General features: G+C 40.5%; 1 protein-coding gene across 1 annotated transcript in view; it reads left to right on the top strand.

Annotated features, from left to right (window-relative positions):
- The first annotated feature begins 3,068 nt into the window (after positions 1–3,068).
- The window catches only part of UBE3C (ubiquitin protein ligase E3C), a 170,883-nt gene continuing 154,046 nt past the window's right edge, over positions 3,069–19,905 (top strand). The window contains exons 1-2 of the mRNA XM_077808366.1: positions 3,069–3,329; positions 16,147–16,200. Coding sequence (XP_077664492.1) covers positions 3,264–3,329; positions 16,147–16,200 — 120 coding nt within the window. The 5' untranslated portion in view covers positions 3,069–3,263. The remainder of the gene's footprint in view (positions 3,330–16,146; positions 16,201–19,905) is intronic.

The following is a 19,905-nucleotide window of genomic DNA, read 5'->3' as shown; positions in this document are numbered from 1 at the left end:
CCATCTCATGGTCACTGCCTCCCAGGTTCCCATCCACTTTTGCTTCCCCTACTAATTCTTCCTGGTTTGTGAGCAGCAGGTCAAGAAGAGCTCTGCCCCTAGTTGGTTCCTCCAGCACTTGCACCAGGAAATTGTCCCCTACAGTTTCCAGAAACTTCCTGGATTGTCTGTGCACCGCTGTATTGCTCTCCCAGCAGATATCAGGATGATTGAAGTCGCCCATGAGAACCAGGGCATGCGATCTAGTAGCTTCTGCGAGTTGCCGGAAGAAAGCCTCGTCCACCTCATCCCCCTGGTCCGGTGGTCTATAGCAGACTCCCACCACGACATCACCCTTGTTGCTCACGCTTCTAAACTTAATCCAGAGACTCTCAGGTTTTTCTGCAGTTTCATACTTGAGCTCTGAGCAGTCATACTGCTCCCTTACATACAATGCAACTCCCCCACCTTTTCTGGCCTCCCTGTCCTTCCTGAACAGTTTATACCCATCCATGACAGTACTCCAGTCATTATTATTTGCAGGAGATAATTCTGCCCTCTTCTTGTTTACAATGTCACCTGAAAGTGAGAACAGGTGTTCTCATGGCACTGTTGTAGCCAGCGTTGCAAGATATTTATGTGCCAGATGCGCATACTTCAACCATCGTTCCAGGGGACGTGTTCATGTTGATGATGGGTTCCATTCGAAAACCATCCAAAGCAGTGCGGACCGATGCATGTTCATTTTTATTATCGGAGTCAGATGCCACAAGGAGAAGGTTGATTTTCTTTTTTGGTAGTTCGGGTTCTGTAGTTTCCGCATCAGAGTGTTGCTCTTTTAAGATTTCTGAAAGCATGCTCCCTATCTCATCCCTCTCAGATTTTGGAAGGCACTTCAGATTCTTAAATCTTGGGTCAAGTGCTGTAGCTATCTTTAGAAATCACATTGCTACCTTCTTTGTGTTTTGTGAAATTTTCAATGGAAGTGTTCTTAAAATGAACAACATGTGCTGGGTCATCATCTAAGACTGCTATAACATGAAATATATATAGAATGTGGGTAAAACAGACCAGGAGATGTACAATTCTTCCCTAAGGAGTTCAGTCACAAATTTAATTAATATATTATTTTTTTAACGAGCGTCATCAGCATGGAAGCATGTCCTCTGGAAAGGTGGCCAAAGCATGAAGGGGCATATGAACATTTAGCATATCTGGCACATAAATACCTTGCAATGCTGGCTGCAAAAGTGCCATGCACATGCCTGTTCTCGTTTTCTGGTGGTATTGTAAATAAAAAGAGGGCAGCGTTATCTTCTGTAACTGTAAACAAACTTGTTTGTCTTAGCGATTGGCTGAACAAGAAGTAGGACTGAGTGGACTTGTAGCCTCTTACGTTTTACATAATTTTGGTTTTGAGTGCAGTTATGTAACAAACAAACAAAATCTACATTTGTAAGTTGCACTTTCAGGACAAAGAGATTGCACTACAGTACTTGTATGAGGTAAATTGAAAAATACTATTTCTTCTGTTTATCATTTTTACAGTGTGTGGTGTTTAGATGCTGCTTGTAATTATTAGAACTGGGAGCACTGGCTGTTGGGAGTCTGAAAGGACAGGAAACAGGAAGGGGGGCGGGGAAGTTGAGGAGCCTAAGTGAGAGCTACCAAGGGTGCAGCAGGAGCTTTGGTAAAGAGGTTTCCACTTTCAAAATAAAGTCCTGTTGAAGTTTGTTAGTACCTTGCCTGGTTGCTACAACAGAGTGCAAATATTTGTAATCAAAATATACACTTTGATTTCAATTACAACACAAAGTACAAGATATATATGAACATGTAGAAAAACATCCAAAATATTTAATAAATTTCAAGTTGTAGTCTCTTAACACTGCGATTAAAACGGCGACTAATGGCGATTAATTTTTTTGAGTTAATTGTGTGAGATAACTGCGGTTAATCAACAGTCCTAATAATTAGACAATGTAAATATGCAAAGTTCAGATCCACAACTGGAACCAAATCTGTGCTTTGGCCTGTTATGGCGACAGGTCAGAGTTAAGTTTGGATCTGGAGCTGACCTTCTCCACTACAGTTCAGAGCGGTCTGGATTCAGTGTTCTGGTTCGGGTAGACTTCAGTTATATAAAGATAACTCACATTTATCTAACTGTCAAGGGAAAAGCATCTAAATCCTTTAACTAGTGGTAGCTTTGGACAAAAATATTTTCCCTACACACATTCTGGTTTTGGGCGAATCCACTGCATTTTGGAGGAACTGAAACGAGGATAACCGGGGTTCAGATCAGGGGTGCTTGGATGCGACCGTTAGGTTCAGACCAGAAGGGTCAGTCTAAGCTGACATTCAGGGTTAGGGAAGGGGGGTCTGGGTACGGTGACACTGGGGTGCTGGATGAGGTGCCATGCGTTCGGGTAACAGGTATTCTGGTTCAGGCCCTGGGGGGCTGGAAAACTGAGGTGTGCCCGGGGAACACGGGTTCGGACAACTGCCCCTGGGGACAGTCAGGACCCTGCCTGTTCGGGGGGGGGGCTGCGGCCGGTCGGCCTGCTGCGGGGGAAGAGCGGCTCTGCGGAGATGGATTTGAGGGCAGGGAGGGCCCTGACTGATGCAGCGAGGAGCCGGCCCAGCTTAGAGCACAGGCTCCGTCTATTCGGTCAGGACCCACGGCACGGCCCCCCTCGGCCATGCCTGTGGCCGGTCTGCGAGAACGGCCCGCAGGCGAGCTGCCGCGGGGCGGCGGTCACGAGCGAGGGGCGACACGCAGCCGAGCCCAGCCCGCCGCCGGGCCAGGCTCTGACAGGCACGAATTCCAACTCGAGGCCGGGCGCGCGCTGGAGGCAGCCAGCGCGCGTCCCCGGCGGTTGCGGCGCGGCCGCGCGCCGACTGGCTGGCCGGCGGGAGCGCGCACAGGGAGCTGGTCGGCGGCCATTTTCTCTCTGGAGCCGGCTGAGTCCTAGTGCAAGAGAAGCAGCCGAGCCAGCCCCCCCCCACCGCACGGAGCAGTAGCTGGTGGTCAGAGAGGAGGGGGCTTGGGGAGGCGGGGGAGCGAGAGGGGCGGTGTGGGAGGGGGAGCGGCCCCTCCTGGCTGGAGGCAGCCCGGCGGCAGCAGTGGGAGGGAGGCAGCGAGGGTGGCACCGGGGTGCCTGGGTTTGTGCCTCCCCTGGACGGGCAGCGACTGCCCCTTCCCCAGCCCCGGTCATTGCCCCTGTGCAGCGTCAGCCTGGGAGGCAGCACGGGCGCCGCTCTAGATGGGATAAGCTGTAAACATGTTCAGCTTTGAAGGGGATTTCAAAACCAGGCCCAAGGTGTCTCTTGGAGGAGCTAGTCGGAAGGTAAGAAACGCGGGGGGTCTGGCTGTGGTCTGTCTGAATTATTGATCGTGTCTGATTTTCCTAGCCTGCCTGTTTTGCCTTTTGCTGGGCCTTACAGATGGGAGCAGGTGTGACGAAGGGGTTTTACGGGGCAGAAAGAGAAATACCTCTCCACCGCCATGGGTGATGTGTTTGCTCACTTGTTTTGATTTGTGTTTTAAATCAGGCCACGCACCCCTAAGAGCTCCAGGTGTATTCAAAAGTGATCTGATTTGTAGTGGGAACCATGCTTGGAGCAGCTAGTTTCTAGGGCTCGTTGAGTGAAGGGAGATAGTTAGGAACCTCTGTCTTTTCTTTTAACGAAAAGTCTTCATTGAAACATACAACAAAAATCATGCGTCACTGGAATGGGGGAGGGATATACTTGTAAAACTTAAAATTAATGCAAATTCATGCGGCCTCCATCCCAAATGGCTCAGGGTTCTCAGGTCACAATTTTATTCCTTCCTCACCAAGTTGGCATTCAGATGGCAAACTGAAATCAATGTATCATATGGAGAGTAAGTAGCAGTCAGTAGATGCTGTTGCTGTACTAGACTACTGTATCATCTCCCTCCCTGCCCTCCCCCCCCCCGTTTATTGCTAAAAGGAAGTTAAATGGTTTGGTTAGAGCTTGCTGATTGGGAAGGGTTATAAATAATTTAATTTGTCAGCCACAGGGGACTCTCAGACCTAAAGAGCAAACAAATTCCAAAACAGTTTTTGAAGCAGTCTGATTGAAAAGGTGGGGCTCCCTTTGGTTCATCAATTAGATTTGGGTTCTGCTTGTCATGATCACTGTCATGGGGGGAGCTGTTTGAGCTTTGATGTAGTGTATTTGTTGTTCAATAACATAGATTAAAATATAGATTTGGGGCTGTGTATTATAATCGTAGGTTTCAGAGTAGCAGCCCTGTTAGTCTGTATTCACAAAAAGAGAAGGAGTACTTGTGGCACCTTAGAGACTAACAAATTTATTTGAGCATAAGCTTTCGTGATCTACAGCTCACTTCATCGGATGCATCCGATGAAGTGAGCTGTAGCTCACGAAAGCTTATGCTCAAATAAATTTGTTAGTCTCTAAGGTGCCACAAGTACTCCTTTTCTTTTTATTATAATCATGTTTGTTGTTCTGGAACTTTTTATGTTAGGTAGTAAACTTAGAAGTCTGGGCTAATAAGAGAAAATTATGTTACCTGATATTAAATTCACAGTGAACTTTGCTATCACAGTATTGTCTGCTACATATTTTCATAAAGAAAATGTACGTTAGAACTGTATTAAGTGTGTGTAACTATTCATCTGAATTATAGAGGAACTATCTTCCTCTGACACTTCTGATGACTAAAAGCCATTTATGGTCATTAGAACACATACATGGCATTACATTTTTGTATGCCAAAAGTTGAATAAATCTTAATAGGTAAAAGTGGCAATTGGCCATGCATGCCCTTCTCTTCAGGAATGTGTTTTAGGTATATTACATCCTTTGGCATCAAATTATGATCGCTAATAGTATCACTTACAGAATACGTTTCCTCTTCCAGAAGGGAAAAAAGTATCATAATATCTTCTGATACTATTATTAATTTCTCTAGTTTATGTAAATTGCAGTTGGATTCCCAATCATGGTGGGAATAATATTTTATAATGTGGAATAATATTTTGTAATATGAAATAATTTACTAATATATTCTGAATTAGCACACACAAAGGTTAAATTCCTATAAGGGTAAAGTTGCAAGGGTAAATGTTCAAAAGCAAGGAAATGTGAAAGCCGAAACTGAGCATACAACTCTGTCCCATACAATTTACTTCTGCAATCTGGTCTAGATGGATGGGCCCCGTTGTCTTCAGTAGCTCTGCCCTGATGCATGCATCTGCCTTCCTAGATCTACTTAGTGTTTGTGTTATCAGTGGGACTACTTACTTGAGTAAAGTTATGGTTTTCAATATTAATATGGGCATCGTAGGAAGCTCTAATATAGATATGTGTTTTGAAGAAAGTACTTACAGCATTTGGTGAAGATAATAGTTGAACTTTATGTCATGTCACATGAAAAATACAGATTATCACAATTTCTGCATAACAGGACATGCTATAGTAGATAAATTGGTGTGGCAAATATTTGCATAGAGTTCAGGAATTGTGCATCTCACTATTTTTGCTGATACCACATGATAGACTTTTGTGGGGAATTTCCCCATACTAAAGGGTTACAAAATCCAAAACAGGTTTCAGAGTAGCAGCCGTGTTAGTCTGTATTCGCAAAAAGAAAAGGAGTACTTGTGGCACCTTAGATTTGTTAGTACTTGTGGCACCTTAGAGACTAACAAATTTAAGGTGCCGCAAGTACTCCTTTTCTTTTTGAAAATCCAAAACGTGTTTCTTGTGTCAATTTTTTCTGAAAGTTTGAACTGTTCTTTGACATTAACTCTCCCCTCGCCAAGTTGTTTGTACCTTTTAAAAAAAGATACAATTCAAACCTCTAATGCTGCAAAAGAATCCACTCGGGCAGATCCTGGCACCAGTGCAGAGCTCCATCGAAGTCCAGCCAAGCTCTGTATGGGTGCATGGTTCTGCCTACATTGATAAAATTGCAGGATTAGGGTTCAAGTAAATGGTACTGTTTAAGTATGTATATAGACTGTCTGCTTCCAAAATTAAGGCCTTGTCTGCTCTAGGAATGTTTTGCTGGTATGGTTATACTGGTATAGCTAAACTTTCAAAACACTTCTAGTGTGGTTTCATAAACTATATTGGCATAAATATAGTTATACTGGAGTGAATGTGTCCCACACTAGGCGTTATATTGGCATAGCTGCTATTAAAAAAAATTTAAAAAAAATCTTACTCCCTAACTAACATCTATACTGGTACAACTTTTAGGTGTAGACCAGGCCTAAGGGACATTTTAATAGGTCAATTTATTTGGAAGGGACATTTAGGTATTTGGGCCTAAAAGTTGATTCTTCCTGATAATAGGCCTACACTGTGTTGTACAATGGCAGGTCTTTCTTAAAGGGACACTGAGTTAAAAATCATATTTAAAAAGAGTTATTTACTGGTGTTACTAACAGCTTTCTTGATCCAAGATGCTGAATGTAATGTAATTTATCACTGTGGTTGTATAGAGTTGGCTTGGGTACTAAAAATAGACTAGTTCAGTTTTGCTCTAAATCATTTTACTTTTTGATTCATGTGCATTAATATAATCTGGAATGTAATTTTTAAAGGGAAATGTTTAAATGCAGTCTTTTAATTGAACTAAAAAATCATTAATTTTTGTTTTAGATTTCATTAAACCTCTTGATTGCTAGAAAAAAAAATTGTTCCTAATGTTACAGTACCTGAGAGAGTTCCTTTGAAGATTTCAGTTGTAATTTTTTAGTAATTTTTTAAATGTTTCATTGTAAATAAACCTGTGACTGCATGATATCCTCTATCAAAGGACCTGCAAACACCACTGGTAGTGTTTACTTCCATGCTTAGTCCCATTGACTTCAATAGGACTAGTCGTACTAGTTGTGTATTTGTTTGCAGGATCAGCTATTATCCATGCAGAATTTATTTAGAATTAGATGACCAGTTGGTTTATTTTCATTTTTTGTAGTGTCTTCCTACAAATCGCACTGGTACCCTGGCTTTTGAGATCCTTTGAATATCACTGTTAGTTTCAGTCTTCATTTAACTATTACTCCTTTTCTTTTTGCGAATACAGACTAACACGGCTGTTACTCTGAAACCTGAAGTAAGCTTCTAGGCCTTTTCATTTGAAAGGTAGTCTTCAAACTGAAAACTGATTGTCATGGTTGAGAGTTGAAGAAAAATCCCCCTAACATTCTGAGTTACTTGTGGACTACCTTCTATACCTACTCCAGAGATTGTTTTTGAGGTCTAAAAGGCTTGAAGCTACAGAACCTCTGATCTGGGGGAGGAAGAGTTGGTTTGGGAAGTGATGGGTCAAAGAATCACTTTGCTGACCTGCTGCCAAAATCTTTAGGCTGTCCTTGATTTCAGCTAAAAGCTGCTTTAAATACTTTGGATTAATTAAGGTCAGATCTACAGTACTGGCCAATTGTCAAGGTTGGTCAACTTTTACCCTCAACAGAAACTTGAGTGCTAAACCTGCAACTGCATCCATGTTGGCAGATCCCAGACCCTGTGTGGAATCCCATTTAAGTCAAAGGTGCCACAAGTACTCCTTTTCTTTTTGTGAATGGGAGTAGGGACTTGCCCATGAGAGCTCTTTGCAGGGTATTGACATGGTAATGACATATTGTAATACTTGGCAGGACAAACTGTTAAAAGGGACACTGTCAATACAAGCTTATCCCAAAATGTAGAATTTGTAAAACAAACTTTTATAAAACTTAAGCCCATTAAATAGTATCATAATTTAAAAAACAACAACAAATCCAACACCTGTTTTAAAATAAATATTCCCCTGCAGTGTTTGTAACTCAGATATTTCAATACCACAAAACTGAAAGTGAAACTGACTTCATTGGTATTTTATCTGTTTGTTAAATTGATGCTTGGAGAAATGAGAAAAGATAAAGCTTAAATAGTGTCAAGTAAATTGGGCTTTTAAAATTCTTTCAATTTGAATAATCTGAGATTTTTAATAATGAACTAAGAAATTTGTTCACATAATATTGGTATGACTTTTTACATTGACAACATCACTTTAAGAAAGAGAATTCTTGTATTTTTTTAATAGGAGGTACACTGATAGGATCTAGAGAAAGTACTTAGCTTGCATAATGTAGTCTGCACGTGGAATGACTCACTAGGAAATAAACAGAAATGGGTGAGCTAAACAGTAGGAATAAGGGCCCCAGTACTGCAATGAGATCTGAACAGGCACAAAGGTCTGCTGGAATAGATTTTATTGTGGGATCTGGATTTACAATTATATGTATCTGTAAGAATTATAGAATTGTGGGATCTGTTTGAATGGGAATAAAAAGTGATATGTGACACAACTGGTTTTTTGATTGAAAGCTTTTCATCCTTTCTTTCAAAAAGGAAGTCTTAAACTTATTTTATTTAGAGGTTTTCATTATATCTAATTTTTTTTTAGAAATGCATTTTACAAGAAAATATTTTATATTGCCTTTGTAACTGCGCGCCAGATCACTGTTAAATTACTGGATCCTAGGGTTTTAGATTGTGATTAAAATTTGTGTTCTGGGTGTTGGTACCCTGGGAAAGAATTACAGTGCTTTATTGTACCTGCAAACGATACAGCATTGGCAGACCCTTATGCAGAGGTGGAGTCCAGACTCCAAACTGGTATAAGGCACTGCCCATACCAATATTTCTGTAATGTCGAGGCCTAAGTTTTGCAGTAGACTACACTGTTTCCACTGCATAGATCTAGAGTTCCGAGGTAATGCTGTTCTTGTATTCTTACAATCTCACCAGGGAAACCTTAGAAACAATTTATAAATACATATATTTTCTGGGGGGTTTCTTCCTTCTACTTCATGGGGAATTTTCCTCATCCTTATATTGAAGTTGCAAATTATGAAGCGATAGTTAAGGTTGCAGAAGCTATTCCATTCTAACCTGTTGTTCTCAATCCTTTGGTACTTTTTGAAAATTTGGGATGAAATTTCTAATCTTAAGGATGAACTTTTTTCTGTAAGTTTCAGAAAAATTGGACAAGATACTTAGTTATCAGGCTGTGGAAAACATACATCTTTCCAGTTTTGATATAATAAATCAAATAACATGCTGCTAAAAATTATAACCGGTTGTTTATTTATATTACAGTAGAGTCTAGAGCAGGGGCGGGCAAACTTTTTGGCCTGAGGGCCACATTGGGTTTCCAAAATTGAATGGAGGGCCAGTTAGGGGAGGCTGTCTCTCCCCAGACAGCTAGGCGTGGCCCGACCCCTGCCTCCTATCTGACACCCCCTGCTTCTTGCCCACTGACGGTCCCCCCGGAACTCCTGCACCCCCAATGGGCCCCTGCCGCATCCAACCCCCCAGTTCCCTGCCCTCTGACTGCCCCGACCCCTATCCATACCTCTAACCACACCCCTGAACCCCCCTGCCCTCTGTCCAACTCCCCCTGCCTCCTTACCATGCTGCCTGGAGAACCGGTGGCTGGCGGTGCTACAGCCGTGCCGCCCAGAGCACCAGGTCAGGCTGCGGTTCTGCAACTGTGCTGCCCAGAGTGTTGCGCCAGTGGCGCGGTGCACTGAGAACAGCGGGGGAAGGGCCAGGGACTAGCCTCCCAGGCCAGGAGCTCAGGGGCTGGGCAGGAAGGTCCTGTGGGCCATAGTTTGCCCACCTCTGGTCGAGAGCAGTGCTACTCAAAGTGGTGGTCTGCGGACCGGTGTCGGTCCGCGAGCCATCGGCTGCCAGTCTGTGCGCATATTGGGGAAAAAAAAATGCCGGTCCCGCACATTAGATAGCTTGAGAGGCACTGGTCTAGAGGCTCCAGTCAGGTCAGGGTCCCATTGCTTTACAGACATATAGTAAAGACAGTTCCAGCCCCAAAGAATTTCTCATCTCCTATAGACCATCTCTTCGACCTTTTTAGATCCATGAACCCATAAAGTCAAGTCTTAGGATTGGTGAAATCATTTTTTACATTACACTGGAGCATATTTTCTACAGTACAGTGGAGCAAAATGAGGAGAAGAAAATTCAAAATTAGAAATGTTTCCTTGTTTATTATGTATTGGTGTTTCTGATGGTCACTCAATAATAACCCACCTCTGTTTTCTGAAGCATCATATCAATTGGAATCTTACAGGGTGGATTTGATTTAAATCAAATTGGTATAAATCATGATTTCAATCACTAGTCAGGAAGACTTGATTTAATCATGGATTTCTACATAAAAGTGCATTCTGGATGGAATATGCTGCTCAAACAGTTTCACTTTTGTTTCTACTGCGGGTCTCTCCCTTCTCGCATTTATCTCCAGACTTCTTCTCCTTGTTCAGATCTATTCTGCCCCCAACAATCTTCTATTGAACTTTTTGAAACTTTGCACTTTCAGAGAGAGGTAAGGGATTGACTCTGTGTACACAAATTTGTAGAGGGACAATAGGGTTGAGGTCTGTTATTTCACACCTTTATATATATATGTGTATTAAAAAACATTTTTGCTGTTAACAAGCATGTTATCTCTGCAGATACAAATCCACAGTTTGAGAACTGCAAAACTAAGCATATCTGATGGTATCTTCTAGACTGAGCACTGAGTCCCATTGCGTAGATAGAAAGATTAACCTAAATAATCTATACAGAAGCTCCTAGAACCCCATAAAATTGGGTCCATAATCCATGAACTATTGGAACTCATTTACAACATTTTTCCTATACATTACATGAATATATTGTCTCATACTATAGAACTAGAATTTATAATCCCTATTCCATGATGAGTTATCTTTGAGCTATAATGTATATTAATGAAAACTATCTTTAGATAGGTTTTTTCCTGAAAAAGCATTTTATATAAAAAAAAAATACGATTTTTTTTATTTAGGAAAAAAAACATTGATTTTTATCCACCCTGGTATCTTACTTAATACACCAGTGAAACTGCAAGCTTTCCCTTGATGTATAATGCAGTGCAGCCAGTTGTTGTGTTTTTTTTTTTTTTAAATTATCAACTTGCCATTTCTAGGTTTTAAAATGAACAGGAGTACTTGTAAAAAGAAAAGGAGTACTTGTGGCACCTTAGAGACTAACCAATTTATTTGAGCATGAGCTTTCGTGAGCTACAGCTCACTTCATCGGATGCATACTGTGGAAACTGCAGTAGACATTATATACACACAGTTTCCACAGTATGCATCCGATGAAGTGAGCTGTAGCTCACGAAAGCTCATGCTCAAATAAATTGGTTAGTCTCTAAGGTGCCACAAGTACTCCTTTTCTTTTTGCAAAGACAGACTAACACGGCTGTTACTCTGAAAGGAGTACTTGTGGCACCTTAGAGACTAACCAATTTATTAGAGCATAAGCTTTCGTGGGCTACAGCCCACTTCATCGGATGCGTAGATTGGAATATATAGTGAGATATTTTATATATATACACACACACACAGAGAAGGTGGAAGTTGCCATACAAACTGTAAGAGGCTAATTAATTAAGATGAGCTATTATCAGCAGGAGAAAAAAGCTTTTGTAGTGATAATCAAGATGGCCCAGTTAGACAGTTGACAAGAAGGTGTGAGGATACTTAACATAGGGGAATAGATTCAATATGTGTAATGACCCAGCCACTCCCAGTCTCCATTCAAACCCAAATTAATAGTATCTAGTTTGCATATTAATTCAAGCTCAGTGTCCATTTATTCTTTTGTGTAGAGACTGTCCGGTTTGGCCATTGTACATGGCAGAGGAGCATTGCTGGCACAAATCTGACATCAGAAATCATAACATTCAAAAACCGGTAGGAGAACACTTCAACCTGTCTGGCCACTCAGTAAATGATTTAAGGGTGGCAATTATGCAATAGAAAAGCTTCAGAAACAGACTCCAACGAGAAACTGCTGAGCTTGAATTAATATGCAAACTAGATACCATTAATTTGGGTTTGAATGAAGAGTGGGAGTGGCTGGGTCATTACACATATTGAATCTATTTCCCCATGTTAAGTATCCTCACACCTTCTTGTCAACTGTCTAAATGGGCCATCTTGATTATCACTACAAAAGTGTTCTCCTGCTGATAATAGCTCATACAGTTTTTATGGCAACTTCCACCATCTCTGTATGTATATATATATCTTCTTACTATATGTTCCATTCTATGCATCCGATGAAGTGGGCTGTAGCCCACGAAAGCTTATGCTCTAATAAATGTGTTAGTCTCTAAGGTGCCACAAGTACTCCTGCTCTTTTTGCGGATACAGACTAACGTGGCTGCTGCTCTGAAACCTAGGTTTTAAAATGTAACTGGTGAACCTAGCAAAGGCCTTAAAACACTCAACTTCATGGCTGTATGTAATGTATTAACTTTTGAATGCCACGTCTAATCAATTCCAAAATTTTAGGGAATGTTCTCAGCACCAGTGGACAGAACCTTATTGATTTTGGTGAAAATCGAAACTGAAAGAGGAAAAATGGAGGACATATGGAGCCCCTGACATCTGAGTAGCACAGCCACATCTTTAGACACCGATGCAATTGTGTGTAGATCAAATAACTGGTTGATGGCACCAGTAATGCTTCCCAGCATAACAATCCCACCATTTCATCTCTGCTTATCCTCCCAATAGAGTTTAACGTGTTGACACCCTGAATGTCTTATCTCCCAGACAGAAAGAAGAATAATGGCAGGAGGATGTGTGGGGAATTAGGGCATGTACACAATCCCTGGCAGGGGGGAGATTGGGAGACCCTGGTATAGGAAGGTTGGGGAAAGGGGCATACAGACTTCCTTGTATGGGTAAAGGTATGATTGGGGCGCAGACAGAGCCTTGGGCACAGTGGGGGGAATAGGGGCACACAGAACTCCTGTCCCAGGAGAGACTGGAGGGAGTTGCAGGGAGTTTTTGAAATAAGGGGGGAAGGGAGAGTGGCAGACAGAGTTTTGAGGGAGTGATGGTTGTGTGTAGTAAGCATGGCCTACAGAAGCTACAAACTGTTATCCACTGGTATTCTAAATGTTACTTTAAAAAAGTGTCTCTTCTGCTGTAATCACTGATTTTTCTTGCTGTGAGCCTTTCTTTCTATAATATGCTTTGTCCTCTGCCTGCTTCCTTCACTTCTCTGTTTCTCTGGTCTCTCCTTCAACTTTCTTGCCTGTGTCATTGTCTTCATCTGCTGTTCTGTTTTGTCTGCTCCATTTTGTCTTTGCATGTCTATTTTTTGTCATCTTGCTTCTGTCTTTGTCCTTGTGCTTTGTCTACCTTTCTTCTGCTTGGCTCTGCTCTGCTTATCTTCTTCCTGTGCTTGATAAGTGAAATATACAGGATTCCAGATGTCTGAAGCTACTGTCTGCTTTCACTTCAAAATTTAGGACTCTTTCATGCTGTACTTTCCTGCCTCTGGGACTGCATCATATCAAGTTTTTGATTTTTCTTGACTGGTACAGCAGCCACTTGTGTGGTCATAAAGGGCTTCTGAAACTCGACTTTCCCAGGCTCAGTACACTACATCTGGAGAGCCTGCAAAAATGGTTTCTGGCCACCTTTGCTGCAGGGGAGAGTGGCCTCAGCTCTGACTCTCCACTGGAAGAAAGAATGGGTGGAACAGAGATTATTATTTATTAAGTGCTGACATTGTGCTCCATGTGGTATGAAACACACAGACACAGTCCATGTCTTAAGTGTGAAGAAGAACTGCCAGCTGGCATGTCTCTCCACTTACCTTTTTTAGGGTGCCGTGGAAAACTCATCTCTTTGCACAACTTCCCTCAGTAACAATGATTTGCAGTGTATCGTAAATAATATGTAAGAACAGTCCCTCTAAAGATAGCAGTTCAAATCGGTGACATGAAGGAGAGGACAGGAATTTTGTTTTCCTGATTTTGTTTTTCACTCAATTGTTGCATGATAGAGATTTAAACTGCACATATTTGACCTGCATATTTGATAATGGTGAAGGGTTCAAGGGTTTCTTTCATTCGTAAGTCATAGAGATCTTTAAGGTTGCCAGCCTCTTTTTCTGGCTTCCTTACACTCTTCCCTCCCCAGGTTTATGTGTCCGCTCTCCTTGTCTTCTTGCTTGGGCCATAACCAGCCTAAAGACTCTTAGATTTAGACCGAAGGAGCCAAGGCAGGAACTGCAGCTGCATGCCCCCTGCATCTGAGACTTCCAAATGTGGAGCAAACATGAGAAATACATGCTGCTGCAATTGAGAAGTGGCTGGTGGACTATCCAGCAAGGGAATGAGGTGGCAGCAGCAGCATCTGATAGATGCTCATAAATAGCAGCAATGAGGCAGAAAAGAAGGGAGATAGCATGAGGTGGAGATGATTTTGGAGCCCCCTGCAGTGTTAAAACCTAGGTGACTGTCCAGTATGCCAGTATCTCAGGCCACTGCTGTATGCCAGGGGAGGGAGTTTAGAATACCATCTAATAGCTGTCAGCAAACTAGTTGACACCCTAGATGACAGAAGCCAAGTATGACTCAGCACCAGTAATGAGATTGCAGATATCCACGGTTATATTAGTTTCTGACTGTCTGATTCTGTCTACTGTGATAGATTTTGTAACTGCTTAGTGCAAAAGCAAAGAAATATAACTAGATAGATAAAAATGCACTTGTAATACAAATAATTACTAAGATTTTCCCCAAAAGTTTTTAGTCATAGAGCATACATGTTAGAATTGGAGTAGCTGACTCTTTGTTTTTGTTTTTTTTGTCTTTGTTTACTGCTTCTTTACGGAGTCAAATTTTTAAAAATGTCTTAAGTGGTGAGAAAAGGAGTACTTGTGGCACCTTAGAGACTAACCAATTTATTTGAGCATAAGCTTTCGTGAGCTACAGCTCACTTCATCGGACACATACTGTGGAAAGTGTAGAAGATCTTTTTATACAAACAAACCCAGACTATAAGGAGAATATGGTTTTGGGCCTCCACTCCCTCTTGCCATTTTTTTCTGTCCATGTATCTCTTTTCAACCCATTTTTCATGTATTATGCTGTCTCTTTCCCGTCTCCCTCTCTTCATCCCTCACCCACTCACATTCATCTTTAGCCAGGTATGTCTTCCTTTTTCTGTTTCTCTCCTGTTTTTCCCTCCAGCCCTGAAATGTGAGAAATTACAAGTGTACATGTGTCAGAGCAGGAGCATTTTCTTATTGGCTCTGTCTGCAGAGTGAAACAGATTGATAGGTAGTTGGTGTCACTGGGATTGTGTTTCTGTGCAGGAGTTTGATACTAAGAATGTTTCATCAGGCGCCAAAGCTAGTAGTCCACTGGATATCAATTGCGAGAAAAGAGGTAATCTGTAAGGGTATATCCTGAACACTCAATTTATCAATTAATTTATACTTGGTTCATACTATCAAAATTACCCTTTTATATACTTAACTCATGGCATATTATTAACTTCAGTTGTTTTTTTACATGGTATAGTCAGAAACTTTTACCGTGCCAGTGTGAGAGGCTTTCTTTCCAGTTGAATGATAGAATTTTTTTTTAATCTTTTTTTATTGTGTTTAAAATATGCGGAAACATTTCTCTTTGGAGACCAATGACTCTAATGGTCTCTTTGGAAATTAAAATACTGTCTTTAGAGGAATAGGTGGTCAGATTGGCAGAGACCCTGAGGGTTTTTTGCCTTCCTCTGCAGTGTGGGGCCTGGGTCACTTGCTGATTTGAACTAGAGTAAATGGTGGAATCTCTCTAACTTGAAGTTTTAAAATCAGGATTTGAGGACTTTTGTAACTCAGTCAGAAGTTATGGGCTGACAGTTAATTTCTTTTGAACCACCTTTTAAAGTACCTTGCTAGAGTGAGTAATAATCTCTCTCTCTGCCTCAGGTTCCCATCTGTAAAATAGGGATATTTCCCAAACTTACAGGGAGGTGTTCTGAGTATAAATTCATTAATGTTAGTGAACCTTCAGATGGATGGTGATGGCGGCCATATAAGTACCAAGTGGATAGGTAGAAGTAGATAGCTAATAGGAAATGAAATTGCATCAGATCTGGGCCCATAACAGCGAAAATGCTAATAGGTCACTTTTTTGCATTTCCTTGAATATGGAATGTATTCTGCACTGTGAACCATTTAAAAATGTCTATTACTTTATGCAAATACCTGAACTTTTGAGTGAAAACACTACAGCAGCTTTTTTTGGTCCCCTTCTAGGAAGAAAAGGCTTCTCTTCTGCATCGTACCCAGGAAGAAAGGCGTAAACGAGAGGTAAAATAGAGATAGTGTTGTGGAAAACAACAGCTTGCATGTACGCTGTAATTTTGTTCAGCCTGATGATAGTTACACTTTGAAATTTTGTACTTTAGTAGAGTTTTACTTGAAATTATTCTATAGGATTTTTTTCAGTTTGTGAACTTTCTATGTACATTTTGTTCTTCCATATATCAGAATCAACAGAACCATTTAAACTTTTCCCCCTAGATTTCCCCGATATGAATATTCTTCTATAAGAACTATTTACTTTTTTTAAAAAAAGTATTTAGTGTCTGATGCAATACCCATGGAAATCAATGCAAGTTTTGCCAACGACTTCAATGAGAATTGGATCAGGCCCTTAATGGAAAAAGGAATTTATGTGGCCAGGAATTTTCTCCTTACGCCTCCCTTGTCCTCGATTCCTCTGAACTGGGACTCAGGAGACCTAGGTTCTATACAAGACTCTGACACTGGCTTCTTCCCCTTTCTGTGCCTCAGTTTCCCCATCTGTAAAGAGAATGATACTGACCTCCTTTGTAAAGTACTTTGAAATCTACTGATGAAAAATGCTCTATAAGGAGTAGGGATGATAATTATTATGATAATGATGCTTGAGCCTGCAATTAAATCATTATCCTGTGTTGTGACATTAATTTGCTGCCATAACTAATTACTCCAAAATCACCTATGAAAAGAATGTAAACTGGAACGGTGAAAATACCGTTTTCCAAACATAGTTGTTTCAATGAACAAACTTGGCAATAAAATGATACCAAGTAAGTGGAAAGTGAAAGGATTCATTTTTGTTTGACCTTCCCCATATTTTAAAAGGGGGTGAAAATACCCCTTTAAGTTTAGATAATTGGTCTCAGACAACAATGTGTACCTGAATAGTTTACATACTGATAAAGACCATAAACAAGAACATTTGACTCATAAACCTGTGCTTTTGTTTTTTTGCGAGACTGCTAACAAGTTCTATTGTAATTCACTATTTTTTATATTAGTTACTGGGTTTTGAGATCTAAAAGGATTGATTTTTAAGTTGGATGCACAGTTATGTACTGAATTTACACATGCAATCTGGTATCTTAAATTACTACTCCCATTTATGATCTGTCAGTCCTTACCAACGTGCAAAAGTACTATTCTGTGTTTCAGAAACTTTTTGCTGAGTGATAAGTGGCTAACACACTCATTCAGCTGCTAATACTTGCATCAGAAACAAAGCACTGTGTACGGGTATATTATAGGCATATACTTTGTGTATGTATCACAAATATGTGTATAATGTATAGCTCCACTAGGGCTGTCAATTAATTGCAGTTAACTCATGCTATTAACTCAAAAAATTAATTGTGATTAATCGCACTGTTAAACAATAGAATGCCAATTGAAAATTATTAAATATTTGTGGATGTTTTTCTACATTTTCAGATATATTCCCACAGCTCCCATTGTCCGGGAACATTTGCACTGGAGCTGTGGGCTGCCGTGCAAATGTAAATAAACGGTCTGGAGGCCCGCCAGCAGATTACCCTGACGGGCCACAAATTGCCCACCACTTCTCTAAAGTTTTACATTGTTTTATTTTTGAATGCAGATTTTTTTTGTACATAATTCTACATTTGAATGTTCAACTTTCATGGTGAAGAGGTTGCATTGTAGTACTTGTATGAGGTGAATTAAAAAATACTGTTTGTTTTTTACAATGCAAATATTTTAATCAAAAATAAATATAAAGCAAGCACTGTTCACTTTCTATTCTGTGTTGTAATTGAAATCAATACATTTCAAAAATTATACATCCTAAATATTTAAATAAATGGTATTGTATTATTGGTTAACAGCGTGATTGATAACACGATTAATTGTGATTTTTTTAATCGCACAATTAATCACGATTAATTTGTTTAATCGCTTGACAACCCTAATCTCCACATATATTAGTTTTACAGGATGAAATAAAAGTCCCTTTATAGAAGAGTTTTTTTTTTTTTTTTTTTTTAAAGAATGAGTCCTTTGAGAATAAAATCAGTTATGGGCTTTGAAAAAGTGCATGCAGTGAAATCTCAGTAGTGACCTCAGACTTCAAACACTCACAGTTATGGGTCACTAATTGACAATTATGTATTCTAGGATGAAACCCATACCTGCAGAGAGGGAAAATATATCTGCCTTGCTGCATAATTTCACCCTGTGATATTATGGAGAGGTGGTGCATCTCCATAGTTGAGGTTGAGAATTTTTCCTAACTTTGTCCTTCCATCCATTAAAACCTTAAAATCTTTGATGTTTCACATTTTGTGTTTTGGTCTGGGGCCAGCACGGAATTAATTTGCTCAAATCTTGGAATAGTCAGTCAGTCTGTTTGGGGACCTGGGATTCAAAATCATACTGTAGATGTTGGATCGTGTTTTTCTGAAATTCTTTTAATGCCTTTTTTTGACATCTCATCTCAAAAATGGCTTGTCTTAGAAAACAGGACAAAGGCATATTTGGTAAATTAATCACTGGTTAATTAGGATAATAAGAATGGCTTGTCTGTCTACAGCAAACTTTTAAATAGCATCAAATGTCACATGGAGACTTCTTTTTTTTGTCTGAGTAGGCTGTAAAAATGTAAGCGGGTATGGGTTTGTCACAGTAGTTTTTAAAAAAAAAAAAAAAAGGAAAAATTTTGACCTGTCCTCAAGTAACCCTCACTGATTTTGCTGTTACCCGATTTCCCTACTTCCCCTGTCCTCAGCCATTGCCTTTGAGAGTTACTTACCCAATTACCTGCAGTTTTATCCTCCTCCTCTCCCCCTGCCCGAATAAATGCATCCTACCAAATAGTACAGGTATGAATGGAAATGTAATCTATATGCACTTCCATCGAATACTTCTTATCACCTTAATTGGCTGTGCTAGCAGTAGAAACTATTAAACTTCTTCCAGAATATCTGAGCCAGCTTGGCTTTCTGCTTAATTTTTTTGCAGAAATTAAGTCTCTTTAAGGAAATGATACTTTAAGACATTTCTGAGTGCTGAGAAGACTCCATAAAACATTCCTCATCTTCTCTAATTTTTGTGCGAAGAGGAAGTGTCTTTCTCTATCTCCATGCCATGTCCCTGGGTCTGAAGCACCAGATCTCATCTTCCTCTCAGAAGCAAAGGATCCCTTTAGAGGCAGTAAGAGTACACCAAGAATATACCTGACTGATATAATCTATTTCTTATCCTAACAGAAACAACCCTAAAAGGCCCTGAACTTTGGCTAACCACTTGGGTCAAAGGGTAAACATAAGAATGGCCCTATTGGGTCAGACCAAAGGTCCATCTAGCCTAGTATCCTGTCTTCCAATAGTGGCCAGTGCCAGGTGCCCCCAAGGGAATGAACAGAACAGGTAATCATCAAGTGATCCATCCCCTGTCGCTCATTCCAGCATCTGGCAAACAGAGGCTAGGTACACCATTTCTGCCCATTCTGGCTAATTGCCATTGATGGACCTATCCTCCATGAATGTATCTAGTTCTTTTTTGAACCCTGTTATGGTCTTGGCCTTCACAACATCCTCTGGCAAGGAGTTCCACAGGTTGATAGTGTATTGTGTGAAAAAATACTTTATTTGTTTTAAACCTGCTGCCTATTAATTTCATTTGGTGGCCCCAATTCTTGTGTTAGGAGAAGGAGTAAACAACACCTCCTTATCTACTTTCTCTACACCAGTCATG

This window comes from Eretmochelys imbricata, chromosome 2 (assembly GCF_965152235.1).
Source record: "Eretmochelys imbricata isolate rEreImb1 chromosome 2, rEreImb1.hap1, whole genome shotgun sequence".
NCBI classification, from domain to species: domain Eukaryota; kingdom Metazoa; phylum Chordata; order Testudines; family Cheloniidae; genus Eretmochelys; species Eretmochelys imbricata.
The sequence above is the reverse complement of the archived record's forward strand: the minus strand, read 5'-3'. Positions and strand labels throughout refer to the sequence as shown.